The sequence below is a fragment of the Tursiops truncatus genome, chromosome 2 (assembly GCF_011762595.2).
Source record: "Tursiops truncatus isolate mTurTru1 chromosome 2, mTurTru1.mat.Y, whole genome shotgun sequence".
Lineage (NCBI taxonomy): Eukaryota > Metazoa > Chordata > Mammalia > Artiodactyla > Delphinidae > Tursiops > Tursiops truncatus.
The window spans coordinates 143,277,234-143,296,053 of record NC_047035.1 but is presented as its reverse complement, the minus strand read 5'-3'; the positions used below and the strand labels follow the sequence as shown (position 1 = coordinate 143,296,053).

The following is an 18,820-nucleotide window of genomic DNA, read 5'->3' as shown; positions in this document are numbered from 1 at the left end:
CTCTGATCAATTAAGTTTGATTAACACCAAACGGAAAATCTCCTTAGAAACTTTAAAAGTATATTAGTGTGAAAGATGCTGAAAAGTCTTAAAGATGTTCAATTAATTTTGTCTAACTGCTTGTTTCTCAAATGTATTTGGAACCTCTTTTTACAGGGGGCACATTTTCAAGGCCTTTCTTTAAAAAAAGTCTATGAGAAACACAGAAGTCATAAGAAACACCAAAAGGCAGGAGAGATTGTTCCAAATTAAGATAAACCAAAGAGATAGAATGATAATATTAATGTAAGAGCCTTAATTGGGTCCTCAGCCTGAAGACTTATAAAGGACATTTGGGAGGAAATGTTAATATGTATGGAATAATGGGTGATTTTATCAAATAACTATTGATTTTTTTTAGGCATAATATGGTATATTATGGATTTGTGAGATGGTGTCATTTTTATGAGGTACATATTTCAGGGGAAGTGTCATGATTTCTGCTAATTATTTTCAAATGATTCAACAAAAAATTTTAAAATATATGTGTATGTGAAAGATATTTCATTTCTATATATTTTATGTTTCACTTATATATTTATGTTTACATATATATGAAAGAAAGAGGAAAATGCAAATGTGGCAAAATATTGACAATTGATGAATCAAGCTAAACAACACACAGGTGTTTATTATACCACCCTTTCAACTTTTCTGTAGATTTAAAGTTTCAAAATAAAAAGCATTTGGACAAAAAAGAAAGAAAAAAAAGGAACAAAGTTTGGGATATGTTGATATGGGTGTTTTAATTATATATATATTTTTATAAATTCGTTTATTTTATTTATTTTATTTTTGGCTGAATTGGGTCTTTGTTGCTGCACGCGGGCTTTCTCTAGTTGCGGCAAGCGGGGAATACTCTTTGTTGCAGTGTGCAGGCTCATTGCGGTGGCTTCTCTTGTTGCAGAGCACAGGCTCTAGGCACGTGTGCTTCAGTAGTTGTGGCACACAGGCCCAGTAGTTATGGCTCACAGGCTTAGTTGCTCCGTGGCATGTGGGATCTTCCCGGACCAGGGCTCGAACCCGTGTCCCCTGCATTGGCAGGCGGATTCTTAACCACTGTGCCACCAGGGAAGTCTCCCATGTAGATTTAATTTCACAGATCCTTCCAGGTCATGAGTACAATGCGTCTAAAATGTTTCAAACTGCCTTGGCCACACCCTGGACTCACCGGAAGAGTGGACCACTTTCTTTACATTTCTGAGCCCCAGTTTCCTTATCAGCCACCAGGGAAGCCCACATATATATTTTAGAACAGACCAAATTGAAATATTGGAACCATTCATATAATTCTACATCTCTAGGTTGATGGCAAACTTCAGATTTTGGATTGGAATGATGGGGAAAATTAATCTGTTTCCAAAATCACCATAACCTCTGATGGCCCTCTGTTTCCAGCCAGATCCATTTATCCGCTGGCACCTTCCATGGACATCTAGATGCTTTTTGGCACACAAATAAGACTTCAGTGTCAGTGTCCGCTCCCACTGAGGCCATTTGCGGATTTGGGTTCTGATCGATGACTTAGTTTAAATCTTTTGCCATTTAAGGCACTTCCAACTGGACCACTTTCCTACAAGGCATTTGCCTTTTGACGGTTTATCTTTTTATAGTTGGTTTCATTGCAAAACACTTTTGTTTGGGGTTAATGCTGGGTCCTCTGAATAAAACATAGAGGAGCAAAGGTAGGTAGTAAACAGGCTTTTAGCAAGTACAGTTATTTTATGATAACAGCATTTCTCCAGGCACGAGAGAGCTGCAGTTTCCCCATTTAAACAATTCCAGTTTTCATAGGCAACACATCTGACCTCGTGCTATCATTTGCGTTCTTTTTGTTTATTAAAATGTTTATTACAGTTTGCCTGCGCAGTTTGCCTCTCCAAGGCAAACAAAAATAAAATTGCATTTTGAAGCCGCTGCTCTAATGCCTTAGCACAATTAGAAGTCGGTGTTGAACATGCCGAGAGGACTGAGGATAGCGTACCAGACGCCAGCTCCATGATTGCTCAAAGAGAAAATTTGCATCCGCTTTTTTTCCCCTAATGATGGTGTGAGCTAAAGGGTTGAAGGGGGTGTATGTGAGCGCTCTTGTCTAACGGTGAGATATAAAAAAATGAAATGTGGGATTGGAGATGATGAAAGCTTGTCTCTTTGTTTAGGATCTTCTAGGAAAGGACATTTTGGAATTCTGCCACTCTGAGGACCAGAGCCATCTGCGGGAGAGCTTTCAGCAGGTACCACCAGTGCTCATTTACAGGTGACGTAGAAGCCGGCTACACACGGATGTAGTCCTTCGATGTGCCAGGCAGGCCAAGCAGGGTCCCACCGAAGGCATCAGTCGGGGCCCCTGCCGTGAAGGGGCTCGCAGTCCAGCGGGGACGGCAGACCATCAGGAAGGAATTTCTGTTCGTGGGAGAAGAGCAGAGGAGGGAGAGGTTGACAGTGTGGGGAAGAGGCCGGAACAGGCTCCGAGGGGAGGCAACAATTGGGATGGGTCTTAAAAGATGAGCAGAGAAGAAACGACATTCTTTCTGAGGGGCCAGCACCTGAGATGCAAAAGAGCATGGCTTTTTGGGCGAGTTACGAGTAGTTCCTCACGGCTGGAGTGACCCTGGCCGGCTTGTGGGGAGGAGGTGGGCAGTGGTCAAAGATGAGGCCGGTGAGGCCAAATTCTGAAGGGCCTCATGTGCCATCGCGAGGTGCTTAAATCCTCTCCTGAGTCGTTTAAGTGCGGATTCCCTTGAGGATTTGAAGTGGAGCAGTGTTTTTGAAAAACAATTTTGGCAGCCCAGGTATGCAGAAGAGACAAGGGTACGAAATAACTGGAACAAAAGACAAATTGGGAGCCTGCTTCAGTCGCCCAGGTGAGAGGCGGTGAGACCTGAAATGGGGTAGGAGCAGCAGAGGAGGCGGTTGTGGGGTTAGTGATGCTTTGGATAGAGACAGTGAAGGAGAGAGAAGGGTTGAGGATGACCGTGAGGGTCTGAGAGGAAGGCCACACTACTGACTGCATCCCGAGCAGCATTATGACCAGCTGCTGTTTATTGAGCACCTACTACGTGCCAGGCGCTATGGAAATCCCTTTCGCACACACTGCTTTCCTGAATCTTCACGACAGTCACGGGAGATGGGCATTATTATCTTCATGCTACAGGTGAGTCAAGTGAAGCTCAGTGAAGGAGGAGCACCTTAGGGCAGGCTTCTCACTGAGGACCTGCCACCTCCTGAGCCCGGGTCCACCTGGGAGGAGAGAGAGAGAGCCAGTTTCACAAAGGGCTCCGGCGACTCGCTTCAGCCCCCGCAAAGAAAAGGACGGGTAATGTTACAGCAGAGGGGCCTTTAAATGACTTTTTAAGAGGGAATAATAGTTCGTCATTCATCTGAGAGAATAAGTCCTTGACATTCTGCTTTACAAGTGTTTCAGAATGAGGGCCTCTGACAGCTGAGCTCTCCTATTAAAGGCCTGGGTATGTCTGCACAAATAGATCTAGTGCTCCAATTACACGCCTCCTGCGCACGCAGATCGCGTAACCCCTCCTGCGCGCTCCGCTCTGCTCTTCCCAAACATCACCAGCTCCTGGTTTTCTTTCCACCTGTCAGACTGCTTTGTTGTCCCTCTTCTGCCTGCGTCTCCAAGCCATGATGCCCTAGGGCTCCGTTACTGACCTTCTCTCCTTCTCTCTAATATCCCCCAGGCGATTTTTTTTCATTAAAAAAAATGTTACTGGAGTATAGTTGATTTATAATGTTGTGTTAGTTTCAGGTGTACAGCAAAGTGATTCAGTTATACGTATACATGTATCCATTCTTTTTCAGATTCTTTTTCAGATAGGTTATTACAGAATACTGAGTAGAGTTCCCTGTGCTATATAGTAGGTTCTTTTTTTTTTTTTTTTTTGTGGTACTCGGGCCTCTCACTGCTGTGGCCTCCCCCGCCGCAGAGCACAGGCTCTGGACGCGCAGGCCCAGCGGCCACGGCTCACAGGCCTAGCCACTCTGCGGCGTGTGGGATCCCCCCGGACCGGGGCACAAACCCGCGTCCCCTGCATCGGCAGGCGGACTCTCAACCACTGCGCCACCAGGGAAGCCCTATAGTAGGTTCTTGTTGGTTATCTATTTTATATACAGTAGTGTGCGTATGTTAATCCCAAGCTCTTAATTTATCCCTCCCCCCGCCAGTGTTTCCCCTTTAGTCACCATAAGTTTGTGAGTCTGTTTCTGTTTTGTACATAGGACAAATACTGGTATGATATCACTCATAGGCAGAATCTAATTTTTTTTAATGATATAAATGAACTTATTTACAAAACAGAAACAGACTCTCCCAGGCGATTTTATCCACTGGATGACTTCAGTCCAGACCATCGCCTGCGGATATATAGGCACCTACCCCACCCTTGCACTCGAATGCCCATTAACCTTCAAATATAGAATGCTCGATTCTCTCCTCACAGCCCACAGTCTCCCTTGCACCACTGTCTTTCGGGTTGCAAAGGCCAGAAACCAAGAAACAGTCTTTACTCCTCCCTTGATCTCCCTCCACACATCCAGGCCATCGAGTGCCCCTGTTACACCTCAAGAGACACCCGTAACCCGCCCCGTTCTCCCTCTCTTCGCTCCTACTGACCTTGCCTAGGCCACCCGTCCATATCTCTCATTTTGACTTTTGCAGCAGCTCCCTGGCTGGTCTGCCTGCTTTTACTCTCGTCCCAGGCCAAACCATTCTGAAAACGTAAATTAGATTTCGCCACATCTTTACCTAAAAAGTGCCGGCGGCTTTCCCGGGCACCTAGAAGCAGGTCCAAGCCCCTTACTCACCACGGATGCAGGAACCTCGCCCTGCGTGTCTCATCCGCATGTGTTCACTACACATGGGCCACCCTGGCCTTCTTTTGGTTCTTTGAACACATTATGCTTTCTCCCACCTCAGGGCCTTTGCACGTGTTTCCTCTGACCCTCACTCTTCACGTGACTGACACCTCTTAGCTTTTAGGTTTTAACTCCTGTCACCTCAGAGACCCCATCAGTGACTACCCTAGCTGAGAAAGATCCCCTAACCTCCTTCTCAGTCCCTCGTTTTTCCTCCACAGCAACTGTTGCAGTTTTCAATTGTTTTCTTTGTCCATTGATTTCCTTTTTTTTTTTTTTTTCTGTCTCCTCTACTAAAACATAAGCTCCCTGTGGGCACGCTCCACATCTGTGCTTTTCGCCATCGTCTCCACCGCTGGCTATGGTGTTTGCATGTGACTGGTCTTAATAAAGTAGTCTAAATGGACCATCACCCACAGCAGGTGACTTTCAGTTTGGAAAAAATGGGAAATCAGAATGGTTAAACATTCAATAAACACTGCTGTAGTATATCTCTTATGCCACCTTTGCTACATATGTGGAAATTATTATAAACCGTGTGGTCTAGCATCGTCCTCTTTGGACTGGGTTGGCTTCATTTTCATATGGAAATGAAGCTCTAACAGTGATGGGACACCCCCCACCCCAGTCACTGTTGGTAACCAGCCAGACCCTTTGTCATACATTATCCTGTATGATCCTCAATCCTTCACAGTATATTATCAGCCCCACGTTTTTGCAGTGGAAACCAGGACTCAGAGAGGTTCAGTCACCTGCCCCGAGTCACACAGCAAGGCAATAACAGATCTAGGGCTGGAGCCTGCCTCCTTCCACAGCCCCACACCGGCCTCACCGTCTGACAGCACCCCTGAGATTTTAAAAGAAAAGAAGGAATTTAACATCGATCCCACGCTGGTATCTGGCTTAAGTAACCCTCGCTCTGAGAGCAGTCACCTCATTCCTCAGGCAGGAGGCAAAGCCAAAGCAACCACGCCCTAGAGCCGGCAGCCAGGGCAGGTCACAGGGCTCAGCGGGCAGCAGGCAGCAGCCACAGGGACATCCTGGGGAGCGCCAGGCCTGGGCCCCTCGCTTGTGTTCTTTGGGTTCTAGCCACCAGTGGTCGGGGTGAGGGACAAATGTTGATAAAGGGAAGCGGCTTGTTTTTGCAAAAGCACGGAGGAGGCTGTGTCAGTTCGGAGTCAGCCCTTGAACTCTGGATTTAAACAAAAGTATTTGAATGACCCTGACATGAGACCTTAGAGTAGGATCGAGTTTGTGAGGAATACTGTGGTTGGTTTGTGAGGTTGGCTGGGAATCCTGAGTTCGCTCTGGTGTCTGCTCTTGGATTCCCTCTCTGGATCCCAGCTGACCTAGAAGTCAGATGAAAGAGTGGAACCCAGTGAGATTTAAGACAGGTTCCTTCTTCTCTCTGCTCAGATGCCTTCAGTGGTGACGGTGGTAGCAGTGGTGGTGGTGATGAGTAAGGCTGTTCTCAGGAAGAGCTGGGCTAGGCTGGGTTTGTGCCTGGCCTTTGTGATCTAGGACACTAGCATCGCACCTGAATAAGGCGCAGTTGAACATACCAGCCTGGCCTCCAGGCCTGGACTGTGATACCCACACTGCCTTAACGTGCCTAGTCTCATCCCCCATCGCACCTCAGGTCTCCCCGCCCCCAAACATCTGCTCACGCTGCGCCTTCTGCCAGGAGAGCCCTCCCCAGAAGGCGCAGCATGTTCACTTGCCAACGTTTTACCCAAACCCATCTCCCTCCAGGAACCCTTTCTGGATCCTGAGAAAGGCTGTCTCCTCGACTTGCTGGTAACCTGATCTTGATCTCAGGTGGCCTCGGCCTGCAGCAGCTTGAAGCAGGGCTTCCGGTTCCCGGCCAGAGATTGAGGTCAGGTCGCGGCAGTGAGAGCACCAAATCCTAGCCACTAGACCAGTGGCCAGTGACAAGGCCCTGGCCCTTCAACTTTGCAGAAAAGAATCCCACAAAGACAGAAAGCAGTGAAACAAGTAAAATGTTCATTAGGAAAAAGAATATGTGTGGATAGACACACGGGCGGGCTCAGAGAGAGAATCACTTATAGAGGGCATTTCTTCCCGTTTCCTTTGTCCAGTCACCTTGCTTTGCCCGGTTCTGAGTCCATATTTGATTGATCTCAGGGTCCTCCCATGTGTGCGCGCATCTTTTAGCCAAGGTGGATTCTAGTGAAGAGGCCTACGGGTAGGTTGACATCACCTACTACGGGGTGGCTCCCCTTTCCTTTTTGACCTCCAAGGAGCCTTTCTGCACGTGTGTAGTCGGGAAGGTCTCCTTGACTTCGAGGATGAGGAATATGTGGTCTTTTATCTCTTATCTGGGTGGGGCCCAGCTCGTCTCTCGCTCCTGCAATTTTGGAGTGTCTGCCCACAGCGGGGCAAACTCCAGCCGCTGAGCCTGGGACCCATCTATCTCCTGCCTCAATCTTATGTTTCTGTAGTGGTATTTGCTCTCTCTGAGTTACAGTTACCCATGCACCTGCCCTGCCTGTGCTAGGTGAGAAGCTCTTTGGGGACAAGTGTTCTGTCTCAGCTATAGTGATTCAAGAAAAGACAAGGGGCACAGGGGTCAGGTAGACCCAGGATCCCATCCTGTCTCTGCCCCTCCTTAGTCATAAGGCTTTGGCAGGATAGTTAACTCCTTTGAGGCTCAGTTTCCAGTTACACAAAATACTGCTGTGAGGACTGCGTGAGGTAACACGCACAGATGCTTGCCCGTCGGCCCCGAGGCGGGTGCAGGGCTGCACTCCCTCCCCCGGCTCTTTAGCCACAGCTCCAAGGGCGGAGCTTGCACACGCCGTGCCTTGGGAGTGTTTGTCACATGGAGTTAAAAAATTTCACACCATCTCAGGCATCCTGCTTAGAGGAAACATGAAAAGGTTCCATCCGCGAGCTTCAGAGCGTGGAAGACGTGGTCTCACGACGGGGGCGCTGCCTGTGTCCTGTGTGCTTTGTGCAGACTCAGAGGAGGACCCCTCAGAACATCGACCTGAGGGGCGCATGGCCTTGACCTCTGGCCAGCTTCCTGTTGGGGCTGCAGGCCGGCTGGCAGGCACCCCCGAGTGCCCGGCCTGGCCTCGCCACACGGCTAGGCTTCCTCACGTGAGGTGTCGGGAAGGGTCTCCCCTCCTTGCGCTTTTGGTCTGGTTTCTTTATCACGTGGACTTTCCCACCAGGGAGCCCAGCACCCTCAGGTTTCATCTCATCCTTCTCCCCAGGGGTGGTGCAGAGAGAGGATGGCCGCCCCGGCTGCATCAGCCCAGGGCACAGGGCCAAAGACGCATCAGGTCGGCTCAGGAAATGTGCTCGAGGGGCCTGCTCTGTGCCGGGCCCTGGGCTGAGGCTGGGGGAGACTCGGTGACCGAGGGGTCCCTGCCCCCAGACTTGTTACGGCCATCCAACCTGGAATACAGCACCAGTGCCTCCCCGACCCCTAGGACCAGGTTCCCGTTCTCATCTCTGGTCACACTATGGTCTGCAGTCGGGCCTTCCCATCCCGAAGGCCAGGAGGGGGCGCTCCTGTTTGCCTTGCTTTGTCCTGGGTGCGTGAGCACAGCCAGGCCCAGACGCACCAGCCATCTGTGTCCTTCCTCCTCGTGTTCCTGCTTCAGCTGAGAACTGCCCCTGAGAACGGCTGCTTTCTGCACCTGCGCCCGCCCGCCCCCGCATCTCCGGGTTTCTGTGTGTGATACATCGTGTGTGTCTGCACAGAGCAGGAAAGCCAGCCGTGTGTCCGCTGAAACGCGCTTGTGGTTGGGAAGCAAGATCTTGGTTCCTGTCCCAGCTTTTCCACCAAAGTTGTCCGATCTTGGGCAACTTATTTTATTTCTGTGACACTCAGCGTTATCCTCTGTAAATAGTAAAGCCCACCTCACCTAGTTCTTGTGAGGGTTTACATTTGGAAGTATTCTGGAAACCATACTGCAACATAAAAGAAGTCGTAGAGGGACTTCCCCGGCAATCCAGTGATTAAGACTCCACGCAGGGAGCAGGGAGCACGGGTTCGATCCCTGGTCAGGGAACTAAGATCCTTCGTGCCACACAGCACAGCCAAAAAACAGAAAAAGGGCAATAATAGATACATGCATACAAAGAGATAATGCATAGAAATTAGTTATTTTATCTCCTCCCAGAGAGTATATTTAATCCAATCTACAATGTTAAACAGCGTTTAAGAATTTCTTAATGAGAGGTATGAATAAATAAACCCATGAATACGATGTCACACCATAGCTGAGTATGAGAGCCTTACTTCACGGGAGCACTGTCACCAAACCCAGAGTGCCCTAGCAGCCAAGGCAAAAAGGGAAACCCCCCAGCTTGCAGGGTTCTCATGATCTCATTTGTAAACGCTGAAACGTTCTGATATCAAATGGGCATTGACTAGTTGTCTTCTCACACGGTGGCGACAGAACAACCTAAATGCGGTGCCCGGCCTCACGGGGGAAGTGGACAGAGGGCTCCAGTCAGGTGACCGCTCTCTCCCACCCCCACCCTCCCTCCGTGCCTGCCTTTGGCTACGATGCTCCTGTCCTGAGCTCCCGCTGGCTGCCTCCCCCTCCTCTGTCTGGCACCATCCTTCCTCCTGCTGACTTCCTTCTCCAAATGTTTGCTCAGGTGGTGAAGCTGAAAGGCCAAGTGCTGTCGGTCATGTATCGATTCCGCACCAAGAACCGGGAGTGGGTGTTAATCCGCACCAGCAGCTTCACCTTCCAGAACCCCTATTCTGATGAGATCGAGTACATCATCTGCACCAACACCAATGTCAAGTACGTACCTTCCCCTCCCGGGACCCCCTTCTCAATTCCCTCCTGAGGTGTGAGACCCCAGCGCTGAGCGATGACCCCCGTGGCCCTCCCGCTCCGTCAGCACAGTCGGTTCGAGGTGCTCTGGTTTCCCATGCTGTTTTCTCTGCCAAGCGCAGCAGGGCAGAGCTGGGGGCTTCCTCGTGCCTCCGCAGTGTACCTGCTGCCTGACCTGGTTTCGTGGTCCTGCTGAAGCCGGGGGCAGAGGAGTGAGGCTGAGCCTCTTGGCAGCGCTAGGGTGTCGGGGCAGGCGGCGTGGGGGTGGACGCGCCCGGGACACGTGGTTTCTCTTATGCCTGATCACTGGCGCCGTCCTCCCAAGATCTTTGCTGGCGTCACCACCGCTGTGTCCCACGCATGTTAACACACAGACCCGAGCTCCGGTCTTGGCCCCCTGACTTCCCAGCCATGTGATCTTGACTGCTGTGTCCCCTCATTCCTCACGTGTGCAAGGGGTGATAACACCTCCCTCTCAGGTTCCCGTGAGGATTAGATGAGGTCTGGCTCCTAGATACAGGCGGGTCATGCCTCCTCTCCGGACTTCCTCTCGAGGAAATAGAAGTCCAGAGAACCAACAGGAACAAAGGCAAAATGATGTTGAGGTGTGTGGCAGGAATGGCAGCCTTCAGGGGCATGCGATGAGCTGACTGGTGAAACTGTCACCGTGGCTCCCCGTACCGGTCAGTGCACTGCCGTCCTCCACTTTCCCAGGTCCAACACTGAGTCCGTGGAGTCTGTTCCCACCCTGGCCACCTCCCATCCTCATCTGCTAACAGCCCCCCCGGGCACTGATGCCTCCGGGCACTCACTGTGACCTCCTGGCCTCCCTCAGGGCTCTCCGTTGCCATATCCCAGCTCCCTGGGTTTGGGGGTTCCCATCTACGTCCCACAAAGCAGCCTCCTTTCCAGGCAGCACCCTCAGTGTCTCGGCTTTGGCCCAGCTCCTGGGCCACAAGGCACAGAGCTTGACAGGTGGGTCCACACAAGATCCCTCAGAGAACAGGTGACCTGGGTTTCAATCCCAGCTCCCACCTGGGCAAGTCACCTGCTCTTCTGAAGCCTCAGTTGCTCATCTGTAAAATGGGGAGAATAACAGAACACCCCCCCCCCCCCGCCTCGGATCCTGCGCGTAGACGGTGTGTGTGAATCGCCCTGGCGGAGTAGCAGCCCTGGGCGGTGGGGTCTGCAGCAGTCAGCACCGATGCTCTGGAGGCGGAGTAGCAGCCCTGGGCGGTGGGGTCTGCAGCAGTCAGCACCAATGCTCTGGAGGTGGCGGCAACCCCTCTGCCACCTGCCGCGGCTGCTCGGGTTTCTTGGCTTGTTCTCTACGGGCTGCCCCAGATCCGCTAAGTGCGCGCTTCCTTCGAACCCTGCGCACATCGTGTTGCCTTCCAGCGAACAGAGAAGCCAGGGCCCTCCGCGTTCATGTGGGGGTCTGTCTCCATCCCCTCCACTCCTGCTCTGCTGGCTTCTCCCTCCAGGGCCAAGCCCTCCATTTGCTTTCTAGCTCCCAGTGCATCCTCTGTGTCCCGTGGCCCCTGGGTTCTCGTCCAGTCCCGCCACAGCCTCCCTCCCAGGCCCTCACCTAGCCACGTGGCTTCCTGATCTTGGAAAAACCCTGTCTTGCCAATCCTCCTTGCTTTCCTCCCAGCTGGCCCTGCCACCTGTCTGTACTGGAGCCCCCTCACCATGCATCTCTTCTTGACCCCCGAGAGCCTGGCTGTGGCACCCAGCTCCGCTAACTTGCTTTCCCAGCAGCCACCAGGGACCCCATCAATAACTCGTTCTCACTGGTCATTCTTCCCAGACTGTCTGGCCAACTCCTCTTTTTGTCTTTTCCTTTTTTTATTTTAATATAAATTAATTTATATATTTATTTATTTTGGGCTGCGTTGGGTCTTTGTTGCTACGCGTGGGCTTTCTCTAGTTGCGGCGAGCAGGGGCTGCTCTTTATTGCGGTGCACGGGTTTCTCATTGTCGTGGCTTTCCTTGTTGCAGAGCGCAGCCTCTAGGCGCATGGGCTTCAGTAGTTGTGGCTCGCAGGCTGTAGAGTGCAGGCTCAGTAGTTGTGGCGCGTGGGCTCCGTAGTTGTGGCTTGCGGGTTCTAGAGCGCAGGCTCGGGAGTTGTGGCGCATGGGCTCAGTAGTTGTGGCTTGTGGGCTGTAGAGCGCAGGCTCTGGAGTTGTGGCACATGGGCTCAGTAGTTGTGGCTCACGGGCTCTAGAGCGCAGGCTCAGTAGTTGTGGCGCATGGGCTTCGTTGCTCTGTGGCATGTGGGATCTTCCCGCACCAGGGCTCGAACCCAACTCCCCTGAATTGGCAGGCAGATTCTTAACCACTGCACCACCAGGGAAGTCCCTACTCCTCTTTCTTTACATCTTATCCCTCGGCTTACTTGATTCTGATTCTTCTTACACCTCCATATTCTAGTCAGGACTTTGCTGGTGGTGAGAATAACAGGGGGAAATATAGCTGTAGATCCAGGTATGCAAAAAGATAATGCCATTATGTTTTAATAACTGACTTTGTCTAGTCACTGCTTGGTAAACTCAGTCAAATGGAGGGGATTTTGCTTCTCCCACTTCCCCCGACCTGGGCAGGAGAGAGAGCCGAGCGGCACCCGCTAGTGCCAGGCCTATGTCCCGCCCCGGCCTTGGGGAAAATGGTGAATCTCAAGAAACAGGAGGAAGAGTCAGACGGGCAGGGCTCAGGATCCCATGGCTCCTTCTTCATTCCACAGAGGGGATGACACAGGCCTGACCTCCAGGAGCTCCTAGGATGAAGGTAACAGGTGTGCTCATTGGCCTGGAGCCAGGGACGGGCAGTGGGAGCCCCGGGGGACGAGGCTGAAGCGAGCGAGAGAGCAACAGACCTGCTCGGCATCTGTTCAAGCCACAGCTCACCTGCAGGCTCCCCCTGCCTGTCCCGGCCCCTCTCCAGCCCCGCCAGCTGCCTGTGCCCGAAGCCGTGGAAACGGGCAGGCCGGCCACGCACTCTGAGCCGTGGGCACTCTCCTACAACGTTCACTCTCTTTTTTTTTTTTTGTGGTACGCGGGCCTCTCACTGCTGTGGCCTCTCCCGTTGCAGAGCACAGGCTCTGGACGCGCAGGCTCAGCGGCCATGGCTCACGGGCCCAGCCGCTCCGTGGCATGTGGGATCTTCCCGGACCGGGGCACGAACCCGTGTCCCCTGCATCGGCAGGCGGGCTCTCAACCGCTGCGCCACCAGGGAAGCCCCCACCCTCTTGATGCCCACCTGTTGACTGGCTCTTAGCGCAAGGTGCCTCCTGCTACGATCCTGTCCCTCTTCTCTTCCATTCATCCCTGCCTGCCTCCCTGCCCCACGCCCGCCGCGTGTGTAGTGCCTGATGTCTGTGGCTTGCTGCGAGAGAACCTCTGAGGGTGTGGCAGGAACAGCCCACCTGTCACTGAACCTGCTCAAGTGCGGGCCTCCCTCTGCAGTGGAGAGCACGGTCCCAGGCTGGGGGCCGGGCAGAGTCCTCTAGACCTAGGGCAGAAGAACAGACTGAAGCTCCCTTTGGGGGGGTTTTGGTAGTTTTACCCTTTTCACCATTCATTCACTTCTAACATGAATACGGGCTTCAGCCATCACGGTCGCGTGCCTTGTTGCGACTCAGTTCAGCGCAGTGGGTAGTCACTGAGCACTGTGCCAGGAGTCCAGTAAACTCAGGACGCCTCTGTTCTGGTCTCTGCACCACCACCATCCCGCCCCCTCGGAAGGCTCCCATCACGTGGAGAGCGTGAGAAGTAGGCAGCAGGAGGGAGGGACAGGTGAAAACGCCATCACGAGGGCACAGGGGAGACAGAGAATTCACGCTTCCACACAGGGCCTCCGAGAAAGCATCCCCAGCAGGTAGCGCTACAGCGGAGCCTGGAAGGAAAGAGAAGCCCTTCCTCGTAAAAGCCGTCACAGGCAGAGGTTTTGATTACTTCCTGGAAGTCAGACATCGTTGACAAAACAGAACATTCTGTCCCCGGGGGTGTCCCTACATCTCTTCTCAGGACGATTGCTCCTGGCAGCTCACTGAGGTTAGATGGGGTGACGATGTCCCTCAGCACATGGCCTCACACCAGAGGCCTGAACTGTTGTCTGCTGGACCAAAAGGTCTTCAGTGGGTAAAGATGGTAGGAAATGTTTACTGTGAACAGTAGAGGGCAGTGACAACTGTCACGAGAACTGTCCGCCCTGCTTCACATTTGTGGCTAAACGTCGCCAGCAGTAGGCAGACTCGTTATGCAGAGGTCCTTACGTGCTCTGTGCTGGCAGGGCGGGGGAGGGGGGGTTGCAAACCCAGTTGCATTCAGGCAGGAGCATCGGAAAGAAACTCCCCAGGGAAATGGAGTGTTAATGGTCAGCATTTGAAGCTGCCGAAAAGAAGACCTCTTTGTCACCCTTGCCTATTTTCCTGGTACGTTGATGGAGGAAAATGGAGCGAAGTCCAGAAAACACAGACTCCCATTTCATACACTGGTGGCACAACTTTGAGACGTGCCCACGTCTTAGGGTCTAGTGATCGACACCGTTTCAGGTAGACAAGCCGTGGGCGTCTCGGAGCAGGAGTCATTCGCGCGACCCAGGTGCTGTGCTTTCCTCAGCGGGGACGGAAGGCAGCCCTTTGCCTCTGCTGGGTCTGAGCCCTGTTTGTGCGACAGCCCCTTGCAAAGTCACTGTGGGTCTTCATAACCACAGCTGCGTGTTGTGCCCGTGTGTGTGTGTCCTTGAAACTCCACCGCGCCCGTAGTCACAGTGGGCGTCTCAGGGCCCGCCGTCCAGCCCCACGTCTTCAGGGACGGCTGTCTCGGGCCCAGCCCACCTGGCCGGTAGTTGGCAGGATGTGGGAGCAGGGAGTAAAAGGAAGCAAAGAAGACCTACAAGGAAGGTGTCATTCCTGGTCTCTGCAGAACTTAGAGAAGGGGAAGGGGCCAAAACACCCAGCCACCAAGCCCCATCCTGGGACTTGTCTTGGGTCCTGCCCTCTCATCCGCCTGCAACAGACAACCTGGCAGAGAACCGGCCCCCAGGTTCCGTCTGGGGTCCTCTCTGGCCCTCCTTCTCCTCCTCTGCCCCTTCTCCGATGACCCCATCCAGGCCTTTGCCATCTCCTGGGTGAGCATCCGTCCTCCTTCCTGACCGGTTCCTCCTGCCTTCCATCCGGCCCCAGACGCCATCTCTCTAAAGCCACACTCACACTGCGCCCTGTCCCTGATCAGAACAGTTCCAAAGCCCTTGACAGGCACCCGGAGTCCTTCACAATGGGCACGCAGACGGCGCTCGGTCAATGGTGGGTATTATTCGCCTCGCTCTGGCCAGCTGAGCTTGCCCAGCCCCTAGATGGCTCCAAGCTGGATTCCGGTTCCACCCAGGGGTGCGACCACACGCTGCCCCCGGAGGCCCCCCTAATGGCTGGTTGCTCACTTACTCAGGCTGAGTAAAAGCCTCCATTCTGGGAGCGTCAGAGATAAACTGACAGCATCTGCCCAACATCCTGCGCCTTCCCGTGCAGGGAGGCCACACGGACAGGAAGCCTGGGCTTGATGGTTTCTAATCATCAGCTCTAGTCCCCCAGCTAATGGACAGGGGGCAGGGGGCAGCGGTCGGGGGCAGTGGGAGCCCGGTTCCCTCAGGTCCCTCCCGTGCACTGTCAGTCAGCTTGCAGCCGAGCTGCCGTTTGTCTCCCTCTCTGGAATTTGCAAGCACACCAAGGTTTATTTTTATTCCGTTGCCGTGAAATGTCCGAGAAATCTCCTTTGGCTTCTTCTCAGGATGGGGCGGCCTGCAGGTCAGCATTTCTTCCCCATGCACTCGGCTACGGAAGCGGAAACCAAAGGCCGGGACAGAGAATCTGATGTCCGGACCACAGGGGGAGTGAGGTTAGCATCCTTGGGATTTGCCAGCCAAGCCCGAGACTTTATTTTCCTTCTACGGTGAAAGTTGCTTTCTGTGGTCTCAAAGCCCCCAGAGCAACAGAGCTGAGAACAAACTCCCATCGTAACACCTCAGGCCCTGACCACACTTCTGTGCAAATTAGAAGCCCATCTTCCCTGCATCGCAGACCAGCCCCAGAGTACACAGCAGGGTGAGTGGAGAGGTCTGGGCTTCTGCCCTGTTCACCCCATGGCCAGGCCCCAGGCACCGCAGCACAACTGCCCACTCACCAAGATTCTGTGCTTGGACTGGACACCAAGGCTGAGCCACAAGGTAGTAGTGGTCATTATTTCTTGGAAAAATGCTTGTGGGTTGAAGGTTGGGCCCTGGGAAACTTGTGAAAGGAAGAAAGGGTGGTCCACGGATTCCCACCATGAAGGGGAGTTCACTGCTCCAAAAATCCCAAAGCACAGGTCTTTTTTTCTCTCCCACCTGGTGGCTCAAGGTGCTGTCTTGTGGGGCCCACAGCTCTGGAATGGGAGGCGTGACATGATGGTTCCTGTTACACCTGTGGGACAGAGTGCGGGGTCTGCAACCAGACAGACTTGGCTTTGAGTCCTGTGTGCACCACGCAGAGCTGTGTCACTGAGCCTCAGTTTCTTTATCTGTAAAATGGGACTTTTGCAGAGATGTGAAAACAGTAGCGAAGTACTGGCTCTGGGTACTACACTCAGATTTTAGAGGCCCTGCAAATGAAAGATGAGGGTGCCTTCAAGATGTAAATCAAAATAAAAGAAAACAAAACTGTCAAGCAAGAATAAGAAAATATAGAAAGCTGTGATTTTTCTATTGATGATTATATCGATTCTTTAAAATGTTTTTGAAATATCCCTTTTTTTTGAAAATTATTTTTAGTGCTCCTGTTTCCTGGTGTTACAAGCATAGGCTTAGGCTGCCTGGTGGGCAGTCTCAGGAAGCTGGTTTTATTGTTAACCTTTTCCCTGGGGTCTCACACCAAGGTGGGAAGACATACTGTGTGCTCAGATAGAACCTCATTCTTCCCGTGTTGTGGCCTTAACTCAGCATACCGCAATTGCTTGCCACCTTGTCTGTTTTCCTCTGGAGGTCGTCAGCTCCCCAGGGGCAGAGACCACATAGGTTCTGAATCATCATCCTCTCTCCAGTGCCTGGCACAGAGCTTGGCGTAGATATTTCAGCACACTTCACTGAAGACATGGCTCACCCGGGCTTAGTTCCAAATAAACTATTCACTGGGTCCTCCAACTGGGGTCCTTTTCTAGGATGCCTTCCCTTACAGGGGACACACACGCCAGGGGCACCAAGTGAAAGGCACGGCTGGAGGAGTGAATAGTGTTCGGACCGTACATCTCTGAATGCTGAGAAAAAGAGTTGAGAAGCACAATTCAAGTTATTTTGTGTTTCTCCAGGGCAGAATTGGAACTCAAACTGGGAGTTGTAGGAAGGTAGATTTGGGCTGTTTTGGGGACAGACTTTTTATATCGTTTCTGTCTACAAATGGAGTAGCAAGCTCCCCAGGACAGTGGCGGTCGGGCAGAGACTGGCCAGTGGCCCATCTGAGATGATGTATCAGTACTAGGGACTGCTCCAGCTGGGGAGCTGGGGACCAGATCCCCTCTGTTCATTCCATTCCTAGTTGCTGAGAATAGTCAGGAAAAGGAATGCTTCCGCACGTGGTGTTAGAAAGTCTCTTCGTTCTCAGTCTTCACCACCTACCAGCCTGACGGTTGTGTTGACGTTCGTGTTTGCCCTTTGAGACCTTGTTTCCACACTCTGCCCTGTTATGTGCCCGGGAAGGGCCAACGTTGAACTCTATGGACAGGAACGAGAGGGCTTCCAGTTGTCCGGCCAGTGGAGGGACAGGCTGCAGACAGTGGGGTGAGAGGAGGCCGGCCACCGCCCAAGGCGAGGGGAGGCTGCATCCGTCATCAGGCAGCTGCTCCCTGCCGGCTCCCCCGCCCCTTCAGCCCGGGGGGAAGTTGGGCTTCCCCCCACTGCTGCTAGCCCAGGGGTTCTTCAGTATCCAAGCCGAGTCTCCCTTACCACCGTCCCACACCCGCCAAGTAACCCCTTCCTTACACCCTCTTTGATCACCCCTTCCAAGAGCGCCATCCAGTCTCTGCAGCCCGGTAGCCTCTCTGGGCCTCAGTTTCCCCACTTGTAAAGGGAGTTTCTAAAATATCTACCTCGAGGGTTAGCTCACGGTGAGGCTAACGTGAGTTGCGTGAGCGCAGAGCCGTAGCAGAGGGCTGGGGCGGATGCACAGTGGACGCTGGCGTCTTTGCCCTCCCCCTGGCCCAACTACACCGCTCCTCGGAGGGGGGCCCTCCAGATCCTGCTGATTGAGGTTGCAGTTATCCCACTGCGAGCTCGCGGTGGCCCCTCTGCAGGGACCTGCTCCCCTGACTGAGCCGATCCACACCAGCCCACCCCTCCGTTCCTCCCCGTGGAGTGTCTAGGGAGCTCTCCGTGCACCTCACACCCCGAGTGAAGGCGGGGGGAATCTGTGAGCTGTCCCTCCAGGGGTCCTGCTACCTCCCTGTCCAGGGCGTGGCCAGGGATGAGAAAAGCTTGATGTCCAAAGATGTACAAAGGGACCCCCAGGATCATTCTTGACTTAAAATAGTGAAATAGTGAAAACGAAACTCTGTCCAATTAATGCAAGCACTTAAGATATTTTTTTCCATGTTCCAAATCTTGTTCACCCACATAGGACATAACGTTTGTAGCCGTAATCATAGCGTCCGTAACATTTCGTGCTGAACTTTTCCACACACTCTTATCACACCTTCTGGTGTTTCCAGGTGGTCTTCACAGTGGCCACTGCTGGTGACCGTGGAGGATTTCCTCAGCAAATTAATTTATGTAGTTTACCAAGCCACTCCCCTATTATAGCCAGCTTTACGTGGATAGCTCTTGTTTCCTGCCCCTGAATCATTTCCTTAGCAGAAACCCCAGCAGCAGGGGGACCACCTGGAAGGGAAGGGCGTGACCCTGGCCGTACCTCCTAATGTGGTCGCCGTACTGCTTTCCAAGAAGATTGCGTCCACACACGCTTCTCCTACAGAGTGTGAGCTGAGTGGTTTCAACACCGAGCCACCACACTAAGCATGTTTTTACTAACTTAGTAGGTGAAAAATTATACTTCGAGGTTATTTTAA

The 18,820-nt window shown here is 52.6% G+C and overlaps 1 protein-coding gene across 5 annotated transcripts in view; it reads left to right on the top strand.

The window, feature by feature from the left end:
* The window catches only part of ARNT2 (aryl hydrocarbon receptor nuclear translocator 2), a 193,236-nt gene that overhangs the window by 149,267 nt on the left and 25,149 nt on the right, over positions 1-18,820 (top strand). For all 5 annotated transcript variants that reach the window (XM_033852230.2, XM_073801465.1, XM_033852234.2 and 2 more), the window contains 2 exons: positions 2,199-2,273; positions 9,547-9,698. In XM_033852230.2, the coding sequence (XP_033708121.1) occupies positions 2,199-2,273; positions 9,547-9,698 (227 nt within the window). The remainder of the gene's footprint in view (positions 1-2,198; positions 2,274-9,546; positions 9,699-18,820) is intronic.